This window comes from Pseudorca crassidens, chromosome 3 (genome assembly GCF_039906515.1).
Source record: "Pseudorca crassidens isolate mPseCra1 chromosome 3, mPseCra1.hap1, whole genome shotgun sequence".
NCBI classification, from domain to species: Eukaryota; Metazoa; Chordata; class Mammalia; order Artiodactyla; family Delphinidae; genus Pseudorca; species Pseudorca crassidens.
In genome coordinates, this window is record NC_090298.1 from 166,516,414 (window position 1) to 166,543,769 (window position 27,356).

The 27,356-nt window shown below is 52.2% G+C and overlaps 1 protein-coding gene across 1 annotated transcript in view; it reads left to right on the forward strand.

Moving 5' to 3' along the window:
* FBN3 (fibrillin 3) overlaps window positions 1-27,356 on the forward strand; it is a 60,417-nt gene that overhangs the window by 28,951 nt on the left and 4,110 nt on the right. The window contains exons 38-62 of the mRNA XM_067733918.1: window positions 925-1,050; window positions 4,504-4,629; window positions 5,008-5,157; window positions 7,544-7,615; window positions 9,720-9,845; window positions 10,123-10,248; window positions 10,702-10,827; window positions 11,185-11,301; window positions 12,972-13,100; window positions 13,599-13,718; window positions 14,446-14,571; window positions 15,240-15,392; window positions 15,537-15,602; window positions 15,821-15,946; window positions 16,601-16,720; window positions 16,843-16,965; window positions 17,785-17,919; window positions 18,079-18,204; window positions 19,142-19,348; window positions 19,888-20,013; window positions 20,572-20,694; window positions 20,871-20,987; window positions 24,829-24,957; window positions 25,046-25,165; window positions 26,825-27,059. Coding sequence (XP_067590019.1) covers window positions 925-1,050; window positions 4,504-4,629; window positions 5,008-5,157; window positions 7,544-7,615; window positions 9,720-9,845; window positions 10,123-10,248; window positions 10,702-10,827; window positions 11,185-11,301; window positions 12,972-13,100; window positions 13,599-13,718; window positions 14,446-14,571; window positions 15,240-15,392; window positions 15,537-15,602; window positions 15,821-15,946; window positions 16,601-16,720; window positions 16,843-16,965; window positions 17,785-17,919; window positions 18,079-18,204; window positions 19,142-19,348; window positions 19,888-20,013; window positions 20,572-20,694; window positions 20,871-20,987; window positions 24,829-24,957; window positions 25,046-25,165; window positions 26,825-27,059 — 3,250 coding nt within the window. The remainder of the gene's footprint in view (window positions 1-924; window positions 1,051-4,503; window positions 4,630-5,007; window positions 5,158-7,543; window positions 7,616-9,719; window positions 9,846-10,122; window positions 10,249-10,701; window positions 10,828-11,184; window positions 11,302-12,971; window positions 13,101-13,598; window positions 13,719-14,445; window positions 14,572-15,239; window positions 15,393-15,536; window positions 15,603-15,820; window positions 15,947-16,600; window positions 16,721-16,842; window positions 16,966-17,784; window positions 17,920-18,078; window positions 18,205-19,141; window positions 19,349-19,887; window positions 20,014-20,571; window positions 20,695-20,870; window positions 20,988-24,828; window positions 24,958-25,045; window positions 25,166-26,824; window positions 27,060-27,356) is intronic.

The window sequence follows — 27,356 nt, forward strand, 5'->3', positions numbered from 1 at the left end:
ATCCAACCCCCATCCACCCATCGATCCATTCATCTCTCCTCTACCCACCCATACATCCATTCCCTATTTATCCATTCTTCCTTCCTTCTTTCCTTCCATCCGTTCATCCATCCATCCATCCATATATATAAGTATGTTCGTACATCTACTCACCCACCCACCCACCCATCCATCCACTCATTTAGCTTTTCGTCCATTGACCCATTTGCTTATTCACCCATCTAGCACTTTTCATATCCACCCATGTACCCGTCCACACAGCCATCCTCCCATATCCATTCATCCATCCATCCATCCATCCATCTATCCATGGGGGTAATGAGATTGGAGAATTCCATCAAGACGGAGCTTTGTGATGGATGGATAGATGAAAGGATGTTCTATCCAATGAAGGGAAAGAGGATGAATTCAGGGTGACATTGACCCAGGAGAGTCTGGGTGCAGCCTCCAAATATCCAACAGCTCTTGGGTATTCTTTTTTTTTAATTAATTAATTTATTTTTGGCTGTGTTGGGTCTTCATTGCTGCACGTGGGCTTTCTCTAGTTGCGGCGAGCGGGGGCTACTCTTCGCTGCAGTGTGCTTGCTTCTCATTGCGGTGGCTTCTTGTGGAGCACGGGCTCGCAGCGCGTGGGCTTCAGTAGGTGTGGCTCACGTGCTCTAGAGCGCAGGCTCAGTAGTTGTGGTGCTCGGGCTTAGTTGCTCCATGGCATGCGGGATCTTCCCGGCCCAGGGATCGAACCCATGTCCCCTGCATTGGCAGGCGGATTCTTAACCACTGCGCCACCAGGGAAGTCCCTGAGTATTCTTAAAGAAGCAGGACTGACTCTCCAGGACCCTGGAGAGCCCAGGGCAAGGCATGGGTGTCCCCCAAGTCCTCTGCTTGGATTTACCTTCCAATCACAGCTGCCTCACTTCCTGACAGACATTGACGAATGCCAGGAGCTGCCAGGGCTGTGCCAGGGGGGCAACTGTGTCAACACCTTTGGCAGCTTCCAGTGCGAGTGTCCACCTGGCTACCACCTCAATGAGGACACCCGCATCTGTGAGGGTGAGCTTGAACCCACCCCATCCTCCCTGCCTTCCTGCTCAGCCTCACCTCCTTTTCAGGTACTGGGGCCTCACATGCCCCTTGGAGTCTTCTCACCTGCTTTGTTGCCTGGGGCCCATTAGAAGGGTTGGGAAGGTTTCCTCGGAATGTCCCAATCTACCCTCTGCTCCGCTGCCCCCTCCCCGTCTCCCCATTGCCTGACCTCCAGCCTCCTTCCCACTCAGAAATGACCTGGCTTTATCTCGGTGACCATGCCCTTCTTCCCTTTGATTAAAAGCTGAGCAAGGCCCAGAGCTAAGAGGGGGAAGGGAAAGACACCAAAGGAACAGCCATACCTTTCCTTTTCACTTGTCTCCTTACTGTCCTCTTCTGCGTCTTAGTAACAATCAACAGTTAACTGGTGTCTGTGATTGCATGTCACCACGGTGCTGACATCTGCATTTGCCATTCGTTCATTCACCAAAACAGCCTCATGAGAAAGATGTTCCTATTATGACCCCATTTTTCAGATGCAGAAACTAAGGCTCAAGGGGGTTAAGTCACTTGAGAGGTACCAGCTAGTAAGTGATTGAAACTGGCTTTGAGCCCAGCCATCCTTATCCTTGAGTCTGAGCTCTTTTGATGCAATATATGAAATTCCTTCCTTCCTTCCTTCATCCATCCATCCATCTGTCCACCAATCCATTCTTTTTCTTCTTTTCAACAATATTAACTGAGCACCTGCATGCAACCAGACACTGACATCAGCACACGAGGACAGTAGATCTTTCACTCTGATCAGCACTCTTTAGAAACTCAAGGAAATGGTGAAAGAAGGGAGAGATCTAAGATTGAAAGCCCAATTTCCTTTCTACATGGAGGTGGGAGCTGTCAAACCAGAGTCAGAACCCAAAACGCTTGAAAAATATCTCATCCCTCCCTGCCTCCCCTATTCCGTAGACTCTCAAGGGAAAAAGGGAAAAGTCCTGTCCTCAGATATGGCCCTGTGTTGCATTTCTTGACTGTCACAGGGCAGGGAGACGTCAACCTGAATGTTAACCTTGGCTGTGGAGCCTCGCAGGGCCAGTTTGTGCCCTTGAGGGCTGCAGGCTTGCAGCATTTCCCAGCTTTCAGACTCAAGGGCCCTGTACTCCAAAGGGTGCCATTCCCCCACCCCTCCCACCCCCGCTTAGTTTAATGCTCTGCTGTCACCATCTTGAAATTCTTCATATACTTTGCCCTGGACAAATTCCGTAGCCAGTCCTTGTCAAACATTTTGTCTAACTCCTAGAATCACTAAGTCATATGGTAATTCTATGTTTGACTTTTTGAGGAACTGCCAAACTGTTTTCCACAGCACCTGCACCATTTTGCATTTTCACCAGCAACATAAGAGGGTTCTAGTTTCTCCACATCATTATCAACACTTGTTATTTTCCATTGTGTAAAATATTATCCTAGTGGGTGTGAAATGGTATCTCATTGTGGTTTTGATTTGTATTTTCCTAATGACTAATGAGGTTGAGTACCTTTGGAGAAATGTCTATTTAGATCTTTTGCCCATTTTAAAATTGGATTGTTTCCCTTTCTGTTGTTGAGTTGTGGGAGTTCTTTATATATACTGGATATAAGACTCCCATCAGATATGTGATTTGCAAAGAGTTTCTCCAGTTCTGTGAGTTGTCTTTTCACTTTCTCGATAGTGTCTGCTGATGCACAGCAGGTTTAAATTCTGATGAAATCCAATTTATCTGTTTTATTTTTCCTTTTGTGGTTTGTGCTTTTGGTGTCATATCTAAGAATCCATTTGCTAAACACAAGGTCATTAAGATTTACCCCTATGTTTTCTTCCAAGAGTTTTATGGTTTTAGCTCTCATGTTTAGGTCTTCTATTTTGAGTTAATTTTTGTATATGGTGTGAGGTAGGGATCCAACTTCATTCTTTTGCCTGTTGGTATCTAACTGTCCCAGCACCATTGGCTGAAGAGACTTCTTTCTGCACTTTGGTGAAAATCAATTGACTGTAGATGTCTTGGTTTGTTTCTGGTCTCTAAATTCTGTTCCACTGATTTATAGTTCTATCCTCATGCCAGTACCACTCTGTTTTGATTACTATAGCATTGTAAGTAGGTTTTGAAATGGGAAAGTGTGACTCCTCCAACTTTATTTTCTTTTCTCAATATTGTTTTGGCTGTTTGGGGTCCCTTACAATTTCATATGAATGTTAGGATCAGCTTTTCCATTTCTGCCAAAAGAAGAGAAGTCACTGGGATTTTGATGGGAATTACATTGAATCTATAGATCACTTTAGGGAGTATTGCGATTTTAACAATAATGAGTCTTTTCATCCATGTACACAGGATGTCTTTCCATTTATTTAGGTCTTCTCTAATTTTTTTCAGAAACGTTTTATAGTTTTCTGTGTACCAGTCTTTCACCTCTTGGGTTGAATTTATTCTTAAGTATTTAATCTTTTGGATTCTATTATAATTGGAATTATTTTCTTAATTTCCTTTTCAGTTGCTTTTTGGTAGTTTGTAGAAATACAACTGAAATTTCTATGTCAGTGTGTTGATCTTGCATTCTGCGTTGTGCCCACTTCATTTATTAGCTCTAATAGTTTTCATTCTGTGGGTTCTCTAGGATATTTTATATATCAGATCCCCTGGTTTTGTAAGTTTTTGACGGGATTCCTGAGTTCCTCAAAAGTTCATTTTGTCAGTTTTTGCTCAGCTCAGTAGCTGTTTTTGTGGAGGAATAAAGCTCTGACATTCCCTATTCTGCCATTTTTGGAAATGTCACTCCTAGCTTGCTAATACTCCACCACCTGTTTTTGTATAGCCCACTAAGAATGCTTTTCACATTTTTACGTTATTGGAAAAAATCAAAAGGAGAATAATACTTTGTGCCGCATGAAAATGACATGAAATGCACATTTCAGGGGCCATAGATCAAGTTTTACTGGCGCACAGCATGCTAGTTTGTTTACCCATTGTCTATGGCTGGCTGCCTTCACGCTACCATGGCAAAGTGAATAGCTCATCAGAGACCATTGTTTGGCTCGCAAAACTGAAAAAAATATTTACTTCCAGCCCTTTACAGAAAATGTGTGCTGCTTCTGGACTAAGGGATCAATGAGATTGAGAATCAACTTTTTTCTTTCAAGAATATTTTATCCATAGGGCTTTGCTTCCTATTGCATCACACTGGGAAGCCCATGATTGCCCCACTCTTGGTGATAATATCATTAAATGAGCTCAGATCATATTTTTTCTTCATAGAAGTGGGATCATAGTAAACTTTTTTCCCCACCTAATACTGTGCCGTGTCTTTACGCATCACTAAGATGTCCGTGCATTTTAACCTAATCTTGAAACTCAACTCAACCGCATAGTGAAGTGGCTCTAGCAGACCTGGGGTGGGGAGTTATCCAGACAATTCCTGGATGCAGACAATTCCTCCCTCCCCCTGCAGACATCGATGAATGCTCTGCACACTCGGGCATCTGTGGCCCTGGTACCTGCTACAACACTCTGGGGAACTACACTTGTGTCTGCCCAGCGGAATACCTGCAAGTCAACGGTGGCAACAACTGCATGGGTACGAAGTGTGATGATGGGGGACCCCAGCCGTTGTGAGAAAAGCACTCGGGTGTGGGAGGGGCTTCTGGGAGTCTCCAAGCCTTGGAAGAGTGTGGAGAGGCATGTTTGTGGGAGGAGAGAGGGAGGGTGAGTGTATTTGAGATGCTGGTATGCAGCAGTGAGCAAGGCTGCAGGGCTCAGGGACCCAGGGCTGCCGTGTATGGTTGTCCAGGTTGTGCACTGCCTGAGAAGGGCTAAACGTGAAGGGCACCCTCATGTGTGTTGGGGAGAAGTCAAGCCAGTAATTTCCAAATGGATTTATGAATGAATTCCTATCTCTCTGGCTCTCTTCCTCTGGTGTCTCTTGCCTGCATCCTTCACCCCAACCCAACTGCAGACATGAGGAAGAGTGTCTGCTTCCGGCACTATAACGGTACATGTCAGAATGAGCTGACCTTTAACGTGACCCGGAAGACATGCTGCTGTTCTTACAACATTGGCCAGGCCTGGAATAGACCCTGCGAGGCCTGCCCAACTCCTGCCAGCCGTAAGTGCCCCTCCCTGGCCTTCATTCCAGCTTGGCCCTTTTTAATGCAGTGTTTAATGAGGCATACCGCACTTAGAACTCCCAGATGAGTCTGTTGTTTTGATGAGAGCTGAAGAGTTGAAGTTCCATCGCAGTCAACGTATGGAAAAATCAATACTTTTAAGGAGGGCAAGGCATCCTTCTATTTCACAGACTCGGGGAATTCAGGATGGATCAGTGAGGCTTTCATTTGTGCTAAAGAACCTTGAACACTCACAGATTATTTGGTGGGGTGGGGGGGTCAGTGAGTGACTGCCTAGGGCCAGAGAGAAAAGCACAGCTGGTTGGAGGCACCAGGGCCCCATGAGCTGCGGGCAGAGCAAGCTTGCAGAAGCTCTGAGGAGGATTACAGAAATGTCGGTCAGGATGAGGAAGGGTATTCCAGGCAAGGAACAGCAGGAGCAAAGTCCTGAAAGAAGGACTGAGCAGAAGAACTTTTTGGCAGTTGGGATGAGACCTATTAGGATGATCTAGCAACCAGCCCAGGCATCAGAAAGAGCTGCAGGAATGGAGCGGTGAGTAGAGGGGATAACTAGGGGGTTACAAGTTTATTAGTGCTATGGACTGAATGTTTGAGTTCCCCCCAAATTCATATGTTGGGGCCCTAACCCCCAGTGTGATGGCATTTGGAGGTGGAGCCTTTGGGAGTTAATTAGGTCATGTGGATGGAGCCCCTAAATGCGATTAGTGCCCTTATAAGAAGAGACACAAGAAACGTTCTCTCTTTGCCACGTGAAGACACAGCAAGAAGACAGACAGGAAGAGTTCTCAGCAGACACCAGATCTGCTGGTGCCTTGATCTGGGACTTCCCAGCCTGCAGCGCTGTGAGAAGTAAACGTTGGTTATTGAAGCCATCCAGTTCATGGTATTTCCTTATAGCAGCCTGAACTAAGACAATTAGTTTCCTAGGGTTGTGGCAACAAATACCACAAACTTGGTGGCTTAAGAAAAAAAAAGAACACCAGAAACGTATTTTCTCACAGTCTTGGAGGCTAGATGTCATAAATCAAGGTGTGGGCAGGGTCACGCTTCCTTCAGAGGATCTAGGGATGAATTCTTACTTGCTTCGTCCAGGTTCTGGTGGTTCCAGGCATTCTTTGGTATTGCTTGGCTTGTACCTGCATCTCCTCCATCTCTGCCTTCAACTCATATGGCTTCTCCCTGTGTCTCCACATGTCTCTTCATTTCTTATAAGGACACCAATCATTGCATCAGGGCTCCTCTGATCCAGGATGACTTTCACTTGACTGTATCTGCAAAGACCCTATTTCCCAAAAAGGTCACATTCAGAGGGTCTGGGTGGACATGAACTTCGGGGGTGGAGGGTCATTATTCAACCCAGTGTAGTGGTATGAGAAGGGGTCATTACTGGCTGTCTCTGAGTGCCGGGCCCTGTTCTGGGTTCTAGGAAATAAGAATAAGGTAGACCCAAGCTGTGCAGTCTGGGAGGAAACTGCAGACAGCCAAGTCTGGTCATGAGATTGTCAAGACAGATCAAATGTCACTCACAGATTATGTGCTGGGAGTTAGGTACCTACCTGAATCTTAGGCACCTGAATCTGAGGTGCAGGTTGAATATGATGAGACAGAAGTCCACACTAGGCATAGGGGCCACTGAGATTGGTCTGTTCTCATCATGATACAGGCAGAAGAGCAAGTGAGGAGCAGGGCAGGGACCTGGGGAAAGGTGGCACTGCCCAAATGCCTGCCCATGTCTATCAGGTGGGTCCAGGGACACCCACCCACCTGGGAATCTAGGTCGGGCAAGCAGCATCTTGGTGTCAGCAGTGGGATACAGTCAGAGAGTGAATTGCCCTGGAAGAGCCAAAGGATGGCGTCATCAGCTGTCCAGGGCCAGAGTGGTGGGCTGCCCAGAGTCCTCAAGGTTGAAGTGGACTATGCTAGGGAACAGCAAAGGGAACAGCATATGCAAAGTTCCGGTAGCATGACAGAGCAGGACACATCCAGACATGGAATGAAATCATATAACAGGAGGGCAGGAGATGCTGTTGGAGGAAAGGTGGGACTGAGGGTGAAGGTTCTTGAGGTCCATACTGAAGAGTCTGCATTTTATAGTGAGGACAGTGGGGTGTAGCTGGTGGCACTCATGCAGGGAAGAGATGAGGGAGGTCATGTCTATGTGTTAGAAGATCACACCACACAGGCGAATGGCACCCGTAACCCTCCCAGCGCTGGTCAGAGTGGAGGGAGGGAGAGGGACTAGTTGTCAGGGGCCAGGTGAGCACTGGGCTACAGGGATGGACAAGCTGATCAGAGGAGGAGGAGGTGTCCTCCCAGGGAGGCTGCAGCCCCAGCGCCCTGCCTTCCCCATTCTCCTTTGCCCAGTGGATTACCAGATCCTGTGTGGAAACCAGGTTCCCGGGTTCGTCATTGACATCCACACAGGGAAGCCCCTCGGTGAGTGACCACCACCCTCCTGTCTGTAGCCCCAGGTCACTCTGTGCCCAGAGCCCTGCCCCCTCTCTTCCTCTCCCCCCACAGCTCTTTCCCTTCCACCCTCCCCTACCCCACACCCTCATTCTTCCAACTCCCCAGGCCAGGAATCCTGACCCTTTTTTAAAAAAAGCAATGAGAGTATTTTTATTAAATTCTTATTCATTTTTTAAACTTCTGTAAAAATACACATAACATTTACCATTTTAACCATTTTTATGTGTCCAGTTCAATGGCATCGATTACATTCACACTGTTGTGCAACCATCCCCACCATGCATCTCCAGAACTTTCCATCTTCGCAAACTGCAACTCTGTCCCCATGAAACACTGACTCCCATCCCCCTCCCCCAGCTCCTGGGAACCCCCATTCTACTTTCTGTCTGTAAATCTGACCTCATAGAAACAGATTCGTACAGTATTTGTCCTTTTGTGTCTGTCTTATTTCACTCGGCATAATGCCCCCAAGGTTCATCCGTGTTGCAGTGGAGCAGAACGCTCCCTTTTTAAGTTAAATGAGGTTTTGTGCAATTCAATACCTGAATGCCAAATTTCAGCTGTGCGGTGTTTCATTGATGAACCTATTTTCAGTTGTTTTCATTCCACCGTTGTATTCTCCTTATTTTCAACAATTGGAACAGAGCAGATAAGAGCAACTCCCCCTCCAGTCACCCCCTCAAATCTAAGTCTCCTTCATACTCTCCCAAGGTCATAACTCAGTCTCCCATGGATGGATACAGGCTGATTCCAGGTTCTTTTATATGAACAATAGATTTATTGATTTATAATTCATGCTTTACACCTGGAGTATTTCTTTCTAGTTCTTTTTTTTTTTTTTTTTGTGGTACGCGGGCCTCTCACTGCTGTGGCCTCTCCTGTTGCGGAGCACAGGCTCTGGACGCGCAGGCCCAGCCGCCATGGCCCACGGGCCCAGCCGCTCCGCAGCACGCGGGATCCTCCCAGACTGGGGCACGAACCCGCGTCCCCTGCATCGGCAGGCGGACTCTCAACCACTGCACCACCAGGGAAGCCCTCTTTCTAGTTCTTTCTTCATGCATTTAAACACACATAGAGATCCGCCTTTGAAAATGTATGGCATTGTTTTCTGGGGAGTTGGACATAAATTCTGTGCTTTCTTATGTCTTGTCTGCAACTTATTTTTCTCACCCAGCAAAGAGTCGTGAAGAACCAGCCAGGTTACTACACGCAGCACTGCCTCCCTCTTTGCCCTGCTTTGTAGTATTCCATACATGGACACATCCCAGGTCATAAGTCAGTCCCCCATGGATGGACACATAGGCAGATTCCAGGTTCTTTTATATAAACAGCAGCTTTATTGAGATATAATTCATTTCACCCATCAAAAGCGCACAGTTCAGTGGGTTTTCGTATATTCACAGAGTTGTGCCCCATCACTTCAATTGAAGTTTGAACATTTCATCACACAAAAAGAAACCCTGTCCCCATGAGCAGCCATTCCCTGTTCTGCCTTCCCCCAACCCCTGGCAACCACTATTCCGCTTTCCATCTCTTTGGATTTGCCTGTTCTGGACGTTTCATATAAATGGAATCGTACGGTATTTGTCCTTTGGGGACTGGCTTCTCTCACTGAGCATCATGTTTTCAAGGTTCTTCCACGTTGTAGTGAGTGTCAGTGTTTCACCCCTTTTTCAGGATGAATCGTATTCCCTTGTAGGGAGGGACCACATTTTGTCATCCATTCCTCCGGTGATGTTTCCAGTTTCTCGCTAAACGTCACCACAGGTCCTCCCGTGCAGCCTCCTGCTCACACACGGGACTGCCTCGTTCCCGGAGACCCCACAAAGCAGGCTTGCTGGGTCACAGCAAATGTGCATTTTTGTTGAGAAAGAGGCTCTCTCCCCCTGCCTTCCCTCCCACATCCTGATTTCTTTCCGGTGTGAGCAGATATAGTTTGGCCACTGCAGGATTTTTCAAGTGTGTGCTGGTTGGGGGACACATCTTCTCCTAGACTGCATGATCTCTTAGGTCAGGGTCCCCAGACGTTGCCGGGAGCTGAGCTGCTCCTGACGGCTGGCGCCCTCCCCAGACATCGACGAGTGTGGGGAGATCCCTGCCATCTGTGCCAGTGGCGTCTGCATCAACCAGATGGGGAGCTTCCGCTGCGAGTGCCCCACGGGCTTCAGCTACAACAGGGTGCTGCTGGTCTGCGAAGGTGCCGCCCCCCTGCCTCCCCAGCCCCGGGTGGGTTGCTGGTCCCCCCTCCCAGCCTGTGCTCTCTGGGCAAGTCTCTTAAACCCCGTGAGCCTCAGTTTCCCCCTCTGTGTATGGGGCTAACGCCTTTCCGAGGGGCTCCATCCCACATCACCCCGCTCAATGTGGTTCTGGAGGGACCACCTGCTCTGAAGTGTGGGGGGGGAGGGCTGGGTTTAGGGTTTGATTCTGCAGGGAAGCGTCACTTTCAACCCCGCCCCGCTGGCTGTACTCCCCAGATGTGGACGAGTGTGCCAGCGGGGAGAGCCCCTGCCAGCAGAATGCCAACTGCATCAACATCCCCGGCAGCTACCGCTGCAAGTGCGCCCGAGGGTACAAGCTGTCGCCAGGGGGTGCTTGTGTGGGTAAGTGGGGACCCTAGTAGGGAGGTGAGGGAGTGGGGTGTAGGACAAAGCCAGACTCTGCCTCCCGCTGTGACTTGGGTAGGACACGGCTCTGTCCGGGCTTTGTTCCTTGGCTGTACTTTTTTTTGGGGGGGGGTGGTGGCTGTGCCGCTCGGCTTGCAGGATCTTAGTTCCCTGACCAGGGATCGAACCCGTGCCCCACTGCAGTGGAAGCGTGGAGTTATAAGCTGTGGACTGCCCGGGAATTCCCTCCTTGGCTGTACTTTGGGGTGGGGGTGCTGAGAGCATCTGTTAACGGGAGTCGTGAGGGTGAAATGGGAGGTGAAGCATTTCCCCTGGGACAGCAGCTAGAATGGGTAGGCGGTCGGGCTCTCCCACTGCCACGTGTGATGGCTTGCAACACACTGTGGGGTGGGGACTCTGTGGGGCACCACACTCCCTGCCCTCCCTCAGGACGGAATGAGTGTCGGGAGATCCCAAACGTCTGTAGCCATGGCGACTGTGTGGACACAGCTGATAGCTACATGTGCCTGTGTCACCGTGGCTTCCGGGCTTCAGCAGACCAGACCCTGTGCATGGGTGAGAGCGCCCTCTGCTCCTTCCTCTTAGGCCAGGCTGCCAAGGGCGAGGGGCCATGGGTCTACACCTCCCCTGGGGTGGGGGTGGTGCTTCTGCCCATCCTGATTCACAGACTCACAGCTGTGAGCCCTGGCACCTAAGACCTTGGGTAAATGACTTATTCACCTCCCTGCACCTCAGTTTTCCCATCTATAGAATGGAAGTGATAAATAGGGATATATCCCAGCCATCACTTCCCATCCACCTGGGCAGGGTGAAGTACAGGAGAGGGGGGCTGGGTCCAGCCAGGCCCTCACTGCCCAAGCTGCCCGATGCCCTGGGTGAGCTGGGCGGGGATCAGGGGCTTTGCTCTGGCAGACGTCGACGAGTGTGACCAGCAGCCATGCGGAAATGGGACCTGCAAGAATATCGTCGGCTCCTACAGCTGCCTCTGCTTCCCTGGCTTTGTGGCGACACACAACGGACATTGCGTGGGTGAGCTGCCCAGGCTGGTGGGCAAGCCTCAGTGCACCCCCACTGAAAAGTGGGTCCTTGGCTTGAGGACACCCCTCTGAAATGCAGGATCTCGCCCCAGGGATACCTTCAGGAAAACAACCTCAGGAGATTGAAAACTAGTTAACCGTAAAGTTCTCCAAACCCCTTCAATTGTCAAGTACCAAGGGTCCCTCACTAGAGCTTACACTCAGGTCGATAAGAAGGAGATGGACAGTACAGAGAGAAAAGTGAACAGTGAAGACAAGACGTGGGTGGTGTGATGCTGGCAGTTCAGTGCAGTGGTTGAAAGTGGATTCCAAGGTCAGGTGGTGTGAGTTCAAATCCCAGCTTTGCCATCTGCCAGCTGTGTGACCCTAGGCAAGTCGTTTACCTTTCTGTGCTTCCGTTTCCTTCTCTGTAAAAAGAAGATTAATAGTAGTACCTACCTATCTTAATATCAGGCCAAATTGACTTCTTTTTTTTTATAAATTTATTTAATTTTTTGTTTATTTATTTATGGCTGTGTTGGGTCTTCGTTGCTGCTTGCGGGCTTTTATTTTAGTTGCAGCGAGCAGGGGCTACTCTTCGTTGCGGTGTGTGGGCTTCTCATTGCGGTGGCTTCTCTTGTCGCGGAGCATGGGCTCTAGGTGCGTGGGCTTCAGTAGTTGTGGCATGCAGGGTCAGCAGTTGTGGCTCGCAGGCTCTAAAGCGCAGGCTCATTAGTTGTGGCGTACGGGCTTAGTTGCTCCATGGCATGTGGGATCTTCCCGGACCAGGGCTCGAACCTGTGTCCCCTGCATTGGCAGGTGGATTCTCAACCACTGCACCACCAGGGAAGCCCCCAGATTGACTTCTGAACAAGGAATATTACCAGAAATAAAGAGAGTCAATATATATTGATTAAAGGGTCATTTCTCTGAGAAGACATAACAATCATAAATGCATATGCAGCTAGCAATAGAGCTTCAAAACACATGAAGTAAACATTGATAGAACTGAAAAAGAAATAGACAAATTCATAATTACAGTTTGAGGCTTTAACACTCCTTCCTCAATAATAGAGGGAACAAGTAGAAGATCGGTAAGAATATAGAACACCTGAACAATCATGTGAACCACCTAGACCTGAGTGATATTTATAGAACATCCCAGAACATACATTCTTCTCAGGTGCACATGGACCTTCACCAGGAAAGACCATATTCTGGGCCATAAGGTAAACAACAAAATTTTAAAAATTGAGGTTACACAAGATAGGTCCTTGGAATGTAAGTGAATTAAACTAGAAATCAGTCACAGAAAGATATCCAGAAAATCCCCAAATGTTTGGAAGTTAAATAATACACTCCCAAAGAATCCATAGAAAAAGGAACAAATCATAAAGAAAATTAGAAAACATTTTGAATTAAATGAAAACGAAAACACAACAAAATTGGTGGGATGCAGCTAAGGTAGTATGTACAGGCAAATTCATACCCTTAAGATGCTCATGTTAGAGAATATTGGTGTCTGCTTTATAGGATAGTTGGAGGGTTAATATACAGCTGGTATATAACTGCTCAGTAAATTGAAGTCATTGCCATCAACTCAACTCTGTGAACAGAAGAGCAAGGGAGGCTCAGAGCCCTAGGCTATGTGGGTGACCCCAGTGGCCCATCTTCCATCTGCAGATATGGATGAATGCACCACCATCGTGGGGCAGGTGTGCCGATTTGGCCAGTGCCTCAACACAGCAGGCTCCTTCCACTGCCTCTGCCAGGATGGCTTTGAGCTCACAAGTGATGGGAAGAACTGCATAGGTGAGTCTCACCATGGTGCTGGAAGCCATCTCAGCCTGCCCCTACTCTAAGTTTACCTTCAGTTGGTACTTCCAAGTGAGCATGGTTCCATTTCATAAGCATGCATTTATTTTAAGGTATAAAACCAGCACATCACACCCATGTTTTCACAGGGTTTGTGATTTAGGGTGAGGCTGTCTTGAAGCTCTAAGTTTTATGAAGTATGGTATAATAGAGGTATTGAATGGATGCCATGAAAACCATGAAAGGGGTGTGTGAGTGGCTTGAGATTAGGAACTTTGCTTCCCCTTCCCCTGGCTCCACCTATAACCCCCATCAAGACCGAGAATATTCTTCTCCAGATGTCCCTGTTTTCCTGAGTATCAGCCCTTCCTCTGGATCCAGAAAGGCTTGTCTGGGGGCCTTGGCCATCATGCAGTGACCATAGGTGCCGGTCCTAGCCCCAGGCAAGCCCCTGCCACCAGCTGTTGCTGGGACCCCTCCTCCTCCTCTCCCCAGACGCCAACGAGTGTCTCAGCCTCGCGGGAACCTGCCTGCCAGGCACTTGCCAGAACCTTGAGGGCTCCTTCCGCTGCATCTGTCCCCCCGGCTTCCAGGTTCAGAGTGACCACTGTGTCGGTGAGTGTCTGGCCTCACCTCCCAGCTCTGGAGCCAGGGAGGTACCTCCGGGCCTCTGTTCTTCCCCCATCTGTAAAATGGGAATGCCAGCTGGGGTGGTGGTGAGTGAAGAGATGCAGTTAGCACAGCACCCCATACAGCTCCATATACTGTTACTGTTATTAGGATGCTCTCTTGGCTCAGGGCGCTCTCTCTCTGGGGCCCCCAGGCTTCCTCGTGAATCCTATAAAATGGGCATGGGTGTGGGTCTCACTGCACCAGACATGGAACTTCTCGCTTGATGAGTGGTGGTCAAAGACCAGTCTGGCCTGAACACCTCTGGTCCACTCATCCACTTGGACTAGGCTTGTACAGTCTGGGCTAATGTGGGCCAGCCTGGGCTTAGCAGATGGGCTAGCCTAGTACGACGCAAGCTAACTTCTTCCACTGTAGGCTAATTTTATCTAGTCTTACTTAGTTAGCTCTGTATAAATTTACTCTCTAAAGATGAACTTTTCCAGACCATGACCCCTACCCTGGAGACACCTTCTAGGAAAGACCCCACACACACACACTGCCCACCTGGTGCTTCCGCTAATCCTGAGCCCTGGGGACCCCACCCTGCGTCAGTCCCTGGACCCTCCCTGCCTGGGCCCCCCACTCCATCTGCCCCTCCCAGCAGCCGAGGCCGCCCACCCCAGTGGAGGGCCTGCTGCACCCCACCCACCTCATGTCCCTGCCCCTCCAGACATCAACGAATGCTTGGAAGAGCCCAACCTCTGCCTCTTTGGCACCTGTACCAACAGCCCCGGGAGCTTCCAGTGCCTCTGTTCGCCTGGCTTTGTCCTGTCTGACAACGGGCACCGTTGCTTTGGTGAGTCTGGGGCCAGGGAGCACACAGGGTTAGGGAAGAGGTGGGAGGTGGGGTGAGGAAGAGCTGGGTCACCCAGAAAGGGGGCTGCAGTTTCTTGTATGTATCTCCAGGAGCCTGGTCCAGTGTGGGCTAGCCTCACCCAGGCTGAGCTGGCCTCTTCTCTCCCAGGTTAGGGCAGCAAGGCAGAGGGCAAGGCAACTCAACAAGTATTTGTTGTTATGGGGGCCAGTGGTGAACCAAACCCCAGCCTATCTGTAAGGACATCTCAGGCCGGTAGTGTTCCAGGGCTAAGGACTGGGAGTCAGTAATGAGGATTTGGAGTCTGAAATCTGGGTCCTCTGGCTTTCTGGAATGAGTCACTTTGCCTCTCCAGGAAAGGAGTTCTGATCCAAGAATAACATGGCTAGGTTTGACCATTCTCCCAGCCTGAGATGACCCCCACAGATGTGAATGTGGGGTGTTGCTGGAAGGGATTCTCAGATTTTCAGCAAAAACCCCAGGACTGACCCTCATTGGCCCAGTGTGGGTCACATGTCCGTCCCTGAACCAATCACCATGGAGTGATTCTGGAGCATTCTGATTGGTCGCTGGTAGGGTCAGGACCACCCTATTCATGAGGACTGGGGTGGCTAGCCCTCCTAGCTTTTCTCTGGGGAATCACCCCACAGACACACGGCAGAGTTTCTGCTTCACCCATTTCGAGGCTGGAAAGTGCTCGGTACCCAAAGCTTTCAACACCACCAAGACCCGGTGCTGTTGCAGCCAGAGGCCCGGCGAGGGCTGGAATGACCCCTGCGAGCTGTGTCCTCAGGAGGGCAGTGGTGAGCGCCCACCCCCGTCCAGTCTCCCCTGACCCTGCCTGCCTGCCCCCATCTGCTCTCCTTCAGCCTTCCCTACACACAGGGGCATCCTGGGGGCTGCACGTGGCCCCAGGCCCTCACCTCCCTTCCCCTCTCGGTGTCCAGCCGCCTTTCAGGAGCTGTGCCCCTTTGGCCACGGGGCAGTCCCAGGCCCAGATGATTCTCGGGAAGGTGAGCCCCTCGCCCACGTGCTAAGAGCCCCCCTGGGCCACCGCAGTCTCCTCTTTTCCCGCCCAGCCCTGTCTGGGCTCTACCCTGGTTCCCAAGTCTCAGGCTCCCTCCTCGTCCCATGGGTAGCCCTGGACCCCACCCCCCTGGAGGGAAGGAAGAGACCCTGAGTGTGGCCAGGGCATGACAGATGCCGTGCCTGCAACCTCCGCTACCTGCAGACGTGAACGAGTGTGCGGAGAACCCTGGCGTCTGTGCTAACGGCCTTTGTGTCAACACTGATGGCTCTTTCCGCTGCGAGTGTCCTTTTGGCTACAGCCTGGACTTCACAGGTGTCAGCTGCGTGGGTGAGTGACCAGCACGCCCCAGCCTGCTTCCCAGGGAAGGAAGGAGCCAGGGAGGGCAGACACCACCCAAGGCAGCACCCTGCTGCTCAGCCACTGTCACTCTCCCCCACCCACTCGTGCTCCTTGCTGTTTATTCACTCATTCATTTATTCATTTACTTATTCATTCACGCATTCGCACACTTTTCATTCATTTACTTGCTCTTCACTCGTTCATTCACTCACTCATTTACTTATTCACTTATTCATTTATTCATTGAACACATACTGCATGCCTGCCCTGCGTCCAGTCTATTACGCATTTTGTTTTTTGTTTTTGTTTTTGGTTTTTTTTGCGGTACGCGGGCCTCTCACTGTTGTGGCCTCTCCCGTTGCGGAGCACAGGCTCCGGACGCGCAGGCCCAGCAGCCATGGCTCACAGGCCCAGCCGCTCCGCGGCATGTGGGATCCTCCCGGAGCGGGGCACGAACCCGCGTCCCCTGCATCGGCAGGCAGACTCTCAACCGCTGCGCCACCAGGGAAGCCCCCGTCCAGCCTAAAGGTGCAGCAGATCTGGCCCTATCCACTGTGTAGGAAGTCAGCAGGAGGCAGACAGGATCATGTCAAGGGTGGGAGCCCTCTGCAGGCTCTGACCACCCCCTTACCCCCACCCCAGACACAGACGAGTGCTCTGTCGGACACCCCTGCGGGGAAGGCACCTGCACCAATATCATTGGAGGCTTCGAATGTGCCTGTGCTGATGGCTTTGAGCCTGGTCCCATGATGACCTGTGAGGGTACGACCCTGCCTGCCCAGACCTGGGCTGTGTGATAGGGGTGAGGGGGGCTGGCCTGAGAGAGGGACAGGGGGTCCTGCAGGCAGACCCCACCCAGCCGGCACCTCCACTGACCTCCCCAGACATTGACGAGTGCTCCCTGAATCCCCTGCTCTGCGCCTTCCGCTGCCACAACACTGAGGGTTCCTATGTGTGTACCTGCCCGTCTGGCTATGCCCTGCGAGAGGATGGGGCCATGTGCCGAGGTAGGACACGTATGGGCAGGCGGGCTATGGGTAGGGCCCTGGGGCTCCCCGTGCCTCGGTCCCGAGAGAAAATGGAGACATAAGACCTCTGCCTCCAAGGGTGGGAATGAGCGATAAGTGATAAAGTGAGGGGAGAGCTGAGGCGAGTGAGGGTGCAATGGGTGCTCTTTTGTGAGCAGTGGTTCTGCTTTTATAGTTATGAAAGGGGGTGCTCGCATCTCCTTGGCTCCCCAATCTAACAGAACAGTGAGTGTGGCTTTCGAGGCGTCTCCAGTTGCGGCTGGACATGCTCTGAGTGGGCTAGCACAGTGGGGACAGCAATTGTGCCCCTGACCCAGGGACATGTGGCAATGTCTGGAGACATTTTTTATTGTCACAGTTGGGTGGGTGGGTGGGTGCTACAGGCATCGAGTGGCCAGGGGTGCTATTCAATATCCTACGGTGTGCAGAAGAGGCTCCCACCACAAAGAATTTTCTAGTCCCAAATGTCCAGTGTCGAGGGTAGAAACCCTGGCCTGTGACTTGGTCCCTCAAGGGCTATTTCAGAGTCAGTGTTCCAGGGACCACAGTGCAGGCCAGACAGATTCACAGACCCTGATGTAAGCAAGGAATGGGGGTGCTGGGGGCAGTTGTGACCGCCCCCCTTGGCTTCCCAGGAGGTCTGGGACGGTCGGGGGAGGAACGGGCGCCTGGCAGTGCTTCAAGGACCTCACTCTGGCCCACCGAGGCCACTGGGGGGTGGGGTCCAGGTCCTCACATCCCGGAGCTGGTCCATGGTGTGTCTGGTCTTCACCGCCATTGGTCTGGGGTTGCCCACAGATGTGGACGAGTGTGCAGACGGCAAGCAGGACTGCCACACCCGGGGCATGATGTGCAAGAACCTCATCGGCACCTTCACCTGCATCTGCCCCCCGGGCATGCGGCCCCAGCTGGGCTCTGGGGAGGGCTGCACAGGTACAGGAGGGCTTCAGGCATGCAGGGTCTCCCTGCCCCCGACGGATGGGAGAGTTCAAAGCCAGAGGGTGTGGGTGGGCAGACTTTGACCCTGGAGGTGGAGGCCAGCTCGAGGGACTCTGGCCTCCCCCCCGGCCTCCCGCATCCCTCCCGCCTCAGATGACGATGAATGCCATGCCCAGCCCAGCCTCTGTGCCAATGGCCGCTGCGTCAACACCGCAGGCAGCTTCCGCTGTGATTGTGACGAGGGCTTCCAGCCCAGCCCTGACTTCACTGAGTGCCACGGTGAGTGTGGCCAGACCCAGGTACGGGGGACATAGCCACCCAGCATGTGGCACCGCCACCTGGGAGCTCCCCAAGGCGGGGACGGGGCCAGGGCCACCGAGGGGGTCACTGAGCCAATCCAGACACACGTGTCCACCGCACGCCCCCAGCTTCCCTTTGTCCCTTCAGTCAAACCCCCTGGAAGATTAGAGCATCTCCCCCCTGCCCTGTCCATCATCACACCCAGGAACCGGCCCTCCCCAGGTTCACCACTTCCTAAGGGCTAAACCTGGAGGGTGACCCAGTGGTACCGTCTGTCCCGGAGACTTCTCTGTCCCTGTCCCCACAGTCCTTGCCACTCTTCTCCCTTTTTACTCTCCCCCGACCCCGAGCACAGTCTCCACCCCGCAGCTTCAGATCAAGCGTGTGTATCCAGCTGTCTCCTGGACACCCCCATCCCCCATGCACCCCAGGTTCAGCTCAGCATCTTTGCTCCCCAAGCCTCGTCTCAGCGATGCCCTACCTCCCACCCAGACCCCCAAGCCAGCCTCCTGGAGTAACCCAGCGGCCTCCTCCCCACTTCCCTGGATGTTACCCCTCGCTCTGTCCCTACTGTCTCTCCTGGACGCCACCACCTTTTGCCTCCACGTTGTCCCTTGTTCTCTCTGCGGCCAGAGGGATGCTGCCCTCTGACCTCAGGAAGCCATCCTCTGCAGCCCAGGGGTACCTCTCTGGTTTGGGGTCTGCAGCTTCCGCCACAGCCCAGCCCCAGCCCCGAGAGGGCATTTAACAGCACTGAGCAGTCACAGCTTGCAAGATGCCACCCCGTGCACGGGCACGGATGCGCCGGAGATGCTGGGAGCCCACGTGTAGACTCTCAACACGGCTGGACGCCACGGGGAAGGGGCACCCAGACAGCTCGTTCCTCCCACCCACCATCCCCACCCGTTCTTTCCAGACACCCGGCAAGGGCCCTGCTTCTCCGAGGTGCTGCAGGCCACGTGCCAGGCTCAGTCCAGTGGCGGCGAGGCGGTCACCAGGGCCGAGTGCTGTTGCGGGGGTGGCCGCGGCTGGGGCCCCCACTGCGAGCTCTGTCCCCTGCCCAGCACTGCCGCCCACAAGGAGCTGTGCCCCCACGGCTCGGGCTACACCGCCGACGGCCGAGGTGGGTGGCGATCTGTTCATGATTGTGTGTCTGTGCTCCAGCCAGTGTTAGAGTACGTGAGCCAGTGTGTGCATCTCTGTGCTGGCAGGTGTGTGGACCAGCGTGAACCAGAGCCTGTTGGTCGCTCTGCGTGTGTGCGTGAACTTGGGTGGGATAGGGGAGCAGGTGTGTGAGCCAGCGTGTGTGCGTGTGTCCTTTGTTCTGTGTGTGCAGGCTCATTAGTGAGCGCATGACTGGTGTGCAGTGCTTGTGCGTCCATCTCTGCTTCCATGTATGTGGACGGGGTGCCCTGAGAAGGTGTCGCTGATGAGGCTGTGGTGTGGGTGTGTCCCCACCACGGGGATTCTCAGCGTCCAGCGGAAGGAGTTTCATTCGCCTCAGGGTGGGGTCCACAGGGGCCAGGCCGCCAGCTCTGGGGTGCCGGGAGGGGAAGCAGAGGCTGGCCTTGCCTCCCGGGAGAGGGCTGGTGGGCCCAAGGGAGGCGGCATGCCCTGGTGACCCAGGGGGGACGGCCCCAGCCGAGCCCTGCTTGTCCTCAGACGTGGATGAGTGCCGCGTGCTCGCTCACCTGTGCCCCCATGGCGAGTGCATCAATAACCTTGGCTCCTTCCGCTGCCACTGCCGGTCTGGGTACGCGCCTGACACCACTGCCACAGCCTGCGTGGGTGAGCCCCCTGCCCCACCCCATGAGCCTCTCCGTGCAGCGCCTGGCACACACCCCCGTGAGAAAACCGAGACCAGAGGCAAAGCATCCTTGTTTCTTCCCTCCACCCCCAGCCCATGTGGACCACTTTCCTCCTGTTATCTGGTGCATCCTAAGTTTTTCAGTCACGTTGTGCAGCAGGTGTTCATCTAAGTCAGGGTCGGCAAATTCCTGCCCAAGGGCTGAGTCCAGCCCTCCGCTTATTTTTGTTAATAAAGTTTTATTGGCACACGGCCACGCCTATTTGTTTCCTTACCCTCTGTGGCTGTTTTCCTGCTACAGAGGCAGGGTTGAGTGGCTGGGATTGAGACTGTCTGGTCCGCCAAGCCAAATGTATTTACTCTCTGGCTTTTTACAGAAAACAAACAAACAAACAAAAAAACAGTTCCTTGTGTAAGCCCACAGATTCTGAATAGCTGGGGTCCGGGAAGGAGGCCTCAGCAGGGTGGGGGTGGGGACCCCAGCCCCTGAGCCCCCAGGAATGTCTGACTGACCCTCCTGAGTGCTGCGTCCCCTCTAGATGTGGACGAGTGCAGCCAGGTCCCCACGCCATGTCCCTTCCTCTGCAAAAACACCAAGGGCAGCTTCCTGTGCGCCTGCCCCCGAGGCTACCTGCTGGAGGAGAATGGCAGGATCTGCAGAGGTGACGTCCCTCTCTCCCCACCTATGCACCATGGGGCTCTGTCCCTGTCCCCCACAGGGGCATCTCACACCCTGCCACTGCATGGGGTCGGGTGCCGTCTCCAGGGTGTCTCCCCTGGGAAGCCCCAAGTCCCGGCGGGCCCTGCCCTGAGCCCGCTGGGACCCTGTGTGCTGCAGACGTGGATGAGTGCTCCTCCAGGCAGCACAACTGCCAGTTCTTCTGCGTCAACACCATCGGTGCCTTCACCTGCCGCTGTCCCCCTGGCTTCACCCAGCGCCACCAGGCCTGCTTTGGTGAGTCCCCTTCGGCCCTCGCAGCTGGTGCTTGGCCCCAGCCTTCACCAAATAAGTGGCAAATGCACAGTGTGTGCCAGACATCAGGGACACAGGGGTGATTAGAACAAAGCCCTTGCTCTGTCGCTGCTTACGTCCTGGTGGCAACTGGGACGTCAGTCTCCTTCCTTGCCTTAGGGACCTGGGAGACCACCCTCAGGAGTCTCTCTGACCTTGGCCCAGGACACCTACCCTCACCCTTGACCTGCCGAGTCTCTCTGCAGAGCGCCTCCCCAGGGTGCCCCCAAAAGCCAAGGGGGTCACGCAATCCAACTGTCACTTCTTAGTGTCTTGTGACCTGGGAGAACCAGACCTCCCCCAAGGGCTGAACCTAGACACGGGTGGCTTCTTTCAGGCTCCCACGAATCCACTCAGCCAACACCTACCAGGCAGTGCTCTAGACCAGAGCTCAGCAGACTCCAGCCCCCAGGTCAAGCCCGGCCCCCTGCTTGCTTTTGTCAATAAAGTTTTATTGGCACACAGCCATGCCCATTCCTTTACGTATTGTCTGTGGCTGCATTTGCTACAACAGCAGAGCCAAGTAATTGCAACAGAGTAAAAAATATTTCCTACCTGGCCCTTTACGGAAGCAGTTTGCCTCGTCCTGTTCTAGACCCTGAGGGCACAGCAATTGAACACAAGGGTCAAGCTTGCTGCCTCATGAACCATCCCTTCTGCCAGGCAATGACTAGAAACAAACATAACAGCTTACCACTGTAGCGTGTTAGAAGGTGATGTGGGACATGAAAGAAAGAAAAAGTAGAAAGCAGGGGAAGGCAATCAGGAGGGCTACAATATAATTCTATTTTTTAAGTGAGATATAATTGACGTGTAACATATTACTTTTAGGTGTACAACATAATGACTCGATATTTATGTATATTGCGAAGTGATCACCACAGTAAGTCTAGTTAACATCCATCATCACATAGTTACAAAATTTTTTTCTTGTGATGAGAACACTTAATATATACTCTCTTAGCAACTTTGAAACATACAGTACAGTATTATTTTTTTTTCATTAACAGATTTTTTAATTTAATTTTTATTTTATATTGGGGTATAGTTGATTTACAATGTTGTGTTAGTTTCAGGTGTACAGCAAAGTGAATCAGGAATACATAGACACATACTTATTCTTTTTCAGATTCTTTTCCCATATAGGGTTATTACAGAATATTGAGTGGAGTTGCCTGTGCTATACAGTAGGTCTTCATTGATTATCTATTTTTGTGTGTGTATATGTTAATCCCAAACTCCTAATTCATCCCTCCCCCTCACCTTTCCCCTTTGGTAACCATAAATTAGTTTTCTAAGTCTGTGAGTCTATTTCTGTTTTGTAAATGAGTTCATTTGTATCATCTTTTTAGATTCCACATATAAGTGATATCATATAATATCTGTCATTCTCTGACTTACTTTGCTTAGTATGATAATCTCTAGGTCCATCCATATTGCTGCAAATGGCATTATCTCATTCAATGCAGTATTATTTATTTATTTATTTATTTACGGCTGTATTGGGTCTTCCTTGCTGTGCACAGGCTTTCTCTAGTTGCAGCGAGCAGGGGCTACTCGTTGTTGCGGTGCACGGGCTTCTCACTGTGGTGGCTTCTCTTTTGTGGAGCACAGGCTCTAGGCGCGCCAGCTTCAGTAGTTGTGGCATGCGGGCTCAGTAGTTGTGGCTCCTGGGCTCTAGAGCTCAGGCTCAGTGGTTGTGGTGCACGGGCTTAGTTGCTCCGTGGCATGTGGGGTCTTCCCAGACCAGGGCTCGAACCCAGTGTCCCCTGCATTGGCAGGCGGATTCTTAACCACTGCGCCACCAGGGAAGCCCTCAATGCAGTATTATTAACCGCAGTCACCATGCTGTACATTACATCCCATGACTTATTTATTTTATAACTGGAAGTTTGTACCTTTGACCACCTTCTTCCCTTGCAATCACCTCCCAGACCCTCCTCTGGCAACCACAAGTCTGTTCTCTGTATCCGTGAGCTTGGCTTTCTTGTTTTGTTTTTAGATTCCACATATAAGTGGGATCACACGGCATTTGTCTTTCTCTGTCTGACTGATTTCCTCTTAGCAAAATACCCACAAGGTCCAACCATGTTATCACAAGTGGCAGGATCGCCTTCTTTTTTATAGCTGAATAATATTCCACTGTACGTATATAACACATTTTCTTTATTCGTCCATGTTTGGGTACTTAGATTGTTCCCAGGTCTTGGCTATTCTGAATAATGCTGCAGTGAACATAGGGGTGCAGGTACCTTTTCAAGTTAGTGTTTTCATTTTCTTTGGATAAATACACCCAGAAGTGGAATTGCTAGGTGGGCTGCAGGAAAAATGGCAAGCCTCACTGAAAGGGGAAAGATTTGAAGGAGGTGAAGGAGTGAGCCGTGTGCATATCTGTGGGAGGAGTGAGCATTCCTAGCCACGAAATGACTGAAGTGAAGTATTGATATATTCAATATCACTCAATAAACCATAATGGAAAAGAATATATTTATGTATAACTGAATCACTTTTGTACACCAGAAACTAACACAACATCGTAAATCAACTATACTTCAATAAAATAAAATTTTAAAACTTAAAAAAAAATCTCCATAGTCAAGGAAGCCTAAATTAGGGTTCCCCCTAGAAATGTAGGATTCATTCTCCATGACCCCAATCCCAATGCAATTTACCACCATGGACCATGACCACCATAGCAATGTTGCCTGATAACCAGGCCTGTCTTAGCTCAGGCTGCCATGACAAAATATCATAGACTGGGTGGCTTACAAAACAGACATTGCTCACAGTCTGGAGGCTCTAGGTCCAAGATTAACATGCTAACAGGGTCAGGTTCTGATGAGGGCCTCTTCCTGGCTTGCATACGGCCACCTTCCTCCTGTGTCCTCATGTGGTAGGGAGAGAACAAGAGTAAAGGTCTTTGGTGTCTCTTCTTATAAGGGCACCAATCCCATCAGGAGGGCCCCACCCTCATGACCTCTTCTAACCCTAATCACCTCCCAAAGGTCTCGCCTCCTCATACCATCACTCCGGGGGTTAGGGTTTTGGGAATTTGGCAGTGGTGGCATTGGGGGTGGGGCAGGGGGGACACACACATTCAATCCATAACTCTGGCTGACATCCCACAATTGTCAGGTTTCCATGAGGACAGAGTGCAACAGTTACCCCGGGTCATTTTCCCACAGAGAAGGACAAGGGGTTTTGTTAATCTTTTACTCTTAGGTTGAGCACTGTCCCAGTGCTTCATGTGATTAGGTTAATTTAATTCTCACAAAACACAATGAGGTAGATATTATCATCTCCATGCTACAGCTGACAAAACTGAGGCACAGAGAGAGTAAGTCGGTTGCCCTACGTCACACAGCACTGAGGTGGTAGAGATGAGATTCAAAGTCCTATATGTGCGTGCTCTTAAGTGTTTGTGACAGTTCTGTGAAGTGGGAACTGTTATGGATCTCCTTTCACAGAGAGGGAAACTGAGGCCCAGAGAGGTTAAGATTTGCCTGGGGGACTTCCCTGGCTGTCCAGTGGTTGAGACTCCTCACTTCCAATGCCGGGGCTGTGTGTTCGATCCCTGGTCTGGGAACTAAGATCCCACAAGCTGCATGGTGCAGCCAAAAAATGTGTGTGTGTGTGTGTGTGTGTGTGTGTGTGTGTGTGTGTGTGTGTGTGTGTGTAAAAGATTTGCCTGGAACAGTTGATCAGGTGGTAGGCCTGGTATCGTGGTGCCTGACATGAACCCCCTAACCAGCAGGTGGCCCTGCCCGTTCTATGTCCTCTGCAGACAATGACGAGTGCTTGGCCCAGCCTGGCCCGTGTGGCACCCGTGGACACTGCCACAATGCCCCAGGAAGCTTCAGCTGTGAGTGCTATCAAGGATTCACCCTGGACAGCTCAGGCCATGGCTGCAAAGGTAGAACCGGGCTTTGGGTGGGGTCTAGGCCTTGGGGGTGGTCCTGAGGGCTGCCTGGCAAGCCTTCTGTCCTCTCGACATCTCACAGATGTGGATGAATGTGACGGGCCTCATCGCTGCCAGCACGGCTGCCAGAACGAGCTGGGGGGTTACCGCTGTGGCTGCCCCCAGGGCTTCACCCCACACTCCCAGTGGGGCCAGTGTGTGGGTGAGTAGTGGGGGCTGGGAGGAAGCCGACCCCCCACCAGAATCTGTCCAAAGTGGGCAACTGGGAACCACCCCCATGGCAGGATGTTGTGATAAGCACAAGTACCTCAAGGCCGATGGCCTGGTCTGGAAGGTAGTTAGTTCCCTGCTGCTGGGCAGGCTGGGGAGTTAAGGGTCTGCAGAGTCAGCCTGGCAAAGTGGTGGCCGTTTCTTAGGGAGTGATGGTCTGGAGGGCTCAGTGGAGATTCTGAGATAGTATCTGTGATCACTGGGAAAGGAGTGCTGGGATTGATTAGTGACGTCTGCCATGGATGTGGCAACGGAAGTGGGTGCATGCATGCTGCATCTTTTGTCATAGCTGTTGCAGACGCCCTTGGTTTGGGGAACTAGCCTTCTGCCTTCCCTCCGACCTTGCCCACTGCACCCTTCTGTTTGCTGCTCCGGGGCCTCCCAATGACAGCCTCGTCCTCACCACCTCTCTTTGTTCCTCCTCTGCAGTCGGGCTTTCACTCTGTACCCATGTAGGGACCACTCTCCTGCATCCTCTCCATCACCTTTCCTCAGATTTCGCCTTCCACCTCCTCTGCTCTGGGCACCACTGCCTGCCCCTCCTGGACTCTCCACCCACAGCCTCTGTGACTCGGCTTTCCCCTCCCTCCCACTGCCTCGGCACTGCCTTCTCTCCCGCTCGTCCTCCTGCCCCTCCTGGTGGGTCCTCAGCTAAGTTCTCTGTCTTTTCCTCTGTCCCTCAGCATTTGTCCCCTGGGAACCCCGCAGACCATTGCCTCTGCTGCCAAGCCCTCTTTCTCAGCCTGCTCCACATTAGTTACTCATTCATTCCTTCGGCGATGGTTTGCCCAGGACCCATGGATACAGAAGTGAGCTGAGATCAGATTCCATCCCTGCCCTCCCATTGTCCAGTCTTCCGGGGGAGACAGGGGTTAATTAGGCCAGTGGTTCTCAACTGGGCACCGTTTTGAAGTGTCTTGGAGATATTTTTTTTTCTTTTTTTTTTGTGGTACGCGGGCCTCTCACTGTTGTGGCCTCTCCCGTTGCGGAGCACAGGCTGCAGACGCGCAGGCTCAGCGGCCATGGCTCACGGGCCCAGCCGCTCCGCGGCATGTGGGATCTTCCCGGACCGGGGCACGAACCGGTGTCCCCTGCATCGGCAGGCGGACTCTCAACCACTGCGCCACCAGGGAAGCCCTCTTGGAGATATTTTTGATGGTCACAACTGGGCACTGGGTGCTCCTGGAATTTAGTGGGTGGACACCAGGGATGCTGCTCAACGCCCTGCGGTGTGCAGGACGGCCGCCATCACAGAGAATGAAACGGCCCCTAACGAGGATAGTGCCGAGGTGGGGAAACCTTGTTCTAGACCATCCCACCGTTTAACATTCCTGGGAAGTTTTGAGCAATGCTTTAAAGCAGAATTACAGGATGGCGGGGGGTGCTGGGGGGCGGATAAAGGAGTGTAGGGGACAGCAGACCTAGTCCAGAGGCTCACCGGGAGCTTGATGGAGGTTTTGACGTTGGCCTTGGGCTCTGAAGGAGGAACCAGAGTTGCCACGTGGGCATGGGAGGGAGGCATGTGGAGGGATCTGGAGATGCGAAGGCTGTCCCCTGCCCCTCCCCCCGTCCTCCCCCTCCCCCTCTACAGACAAGAACGAGTGTGTCCTGTCACCCGCGGCCTGCGGCAGCGCCTCCTGCCACAACATGCTGGGCGGCTTCCGCTGCGTCTGCCCCTCCGGCTTTGACTTCAACCAGGCCCTCGGGGGCTGCCAGGACGTGGATGAGTGTGCGGGGCGGGGCGGCCCCTGTAGCTACAGCTGTGCCAACACCCCCGGTGGCTTCCTGTGCGGCTGCCCCCGAGGCTACTTCCGGGCTGGGCAAGGGTGAGGGGCTTGAGCGGGGTGGACACAGACACCCGAACCCTGGGAGTCTGCGCACGCACACACACACACACACACACACACACACACGGGCCTGTGCACACGTTCACGTACATACGTGTGCATGGAGAAATGGATGCAGGGGACTTCCCCGGTGGTCCAGTGGTTAAGACTCTGCGCTCCCACTGCAGGGGCCGTGGGTTTGATCCTGGTTGGGGAACTAAGATCCCACATGCTACACACACTGCATGGCCAAAACAGAAACCAACAAAAACAAAAACAAAACAAAAAAGAGAAATG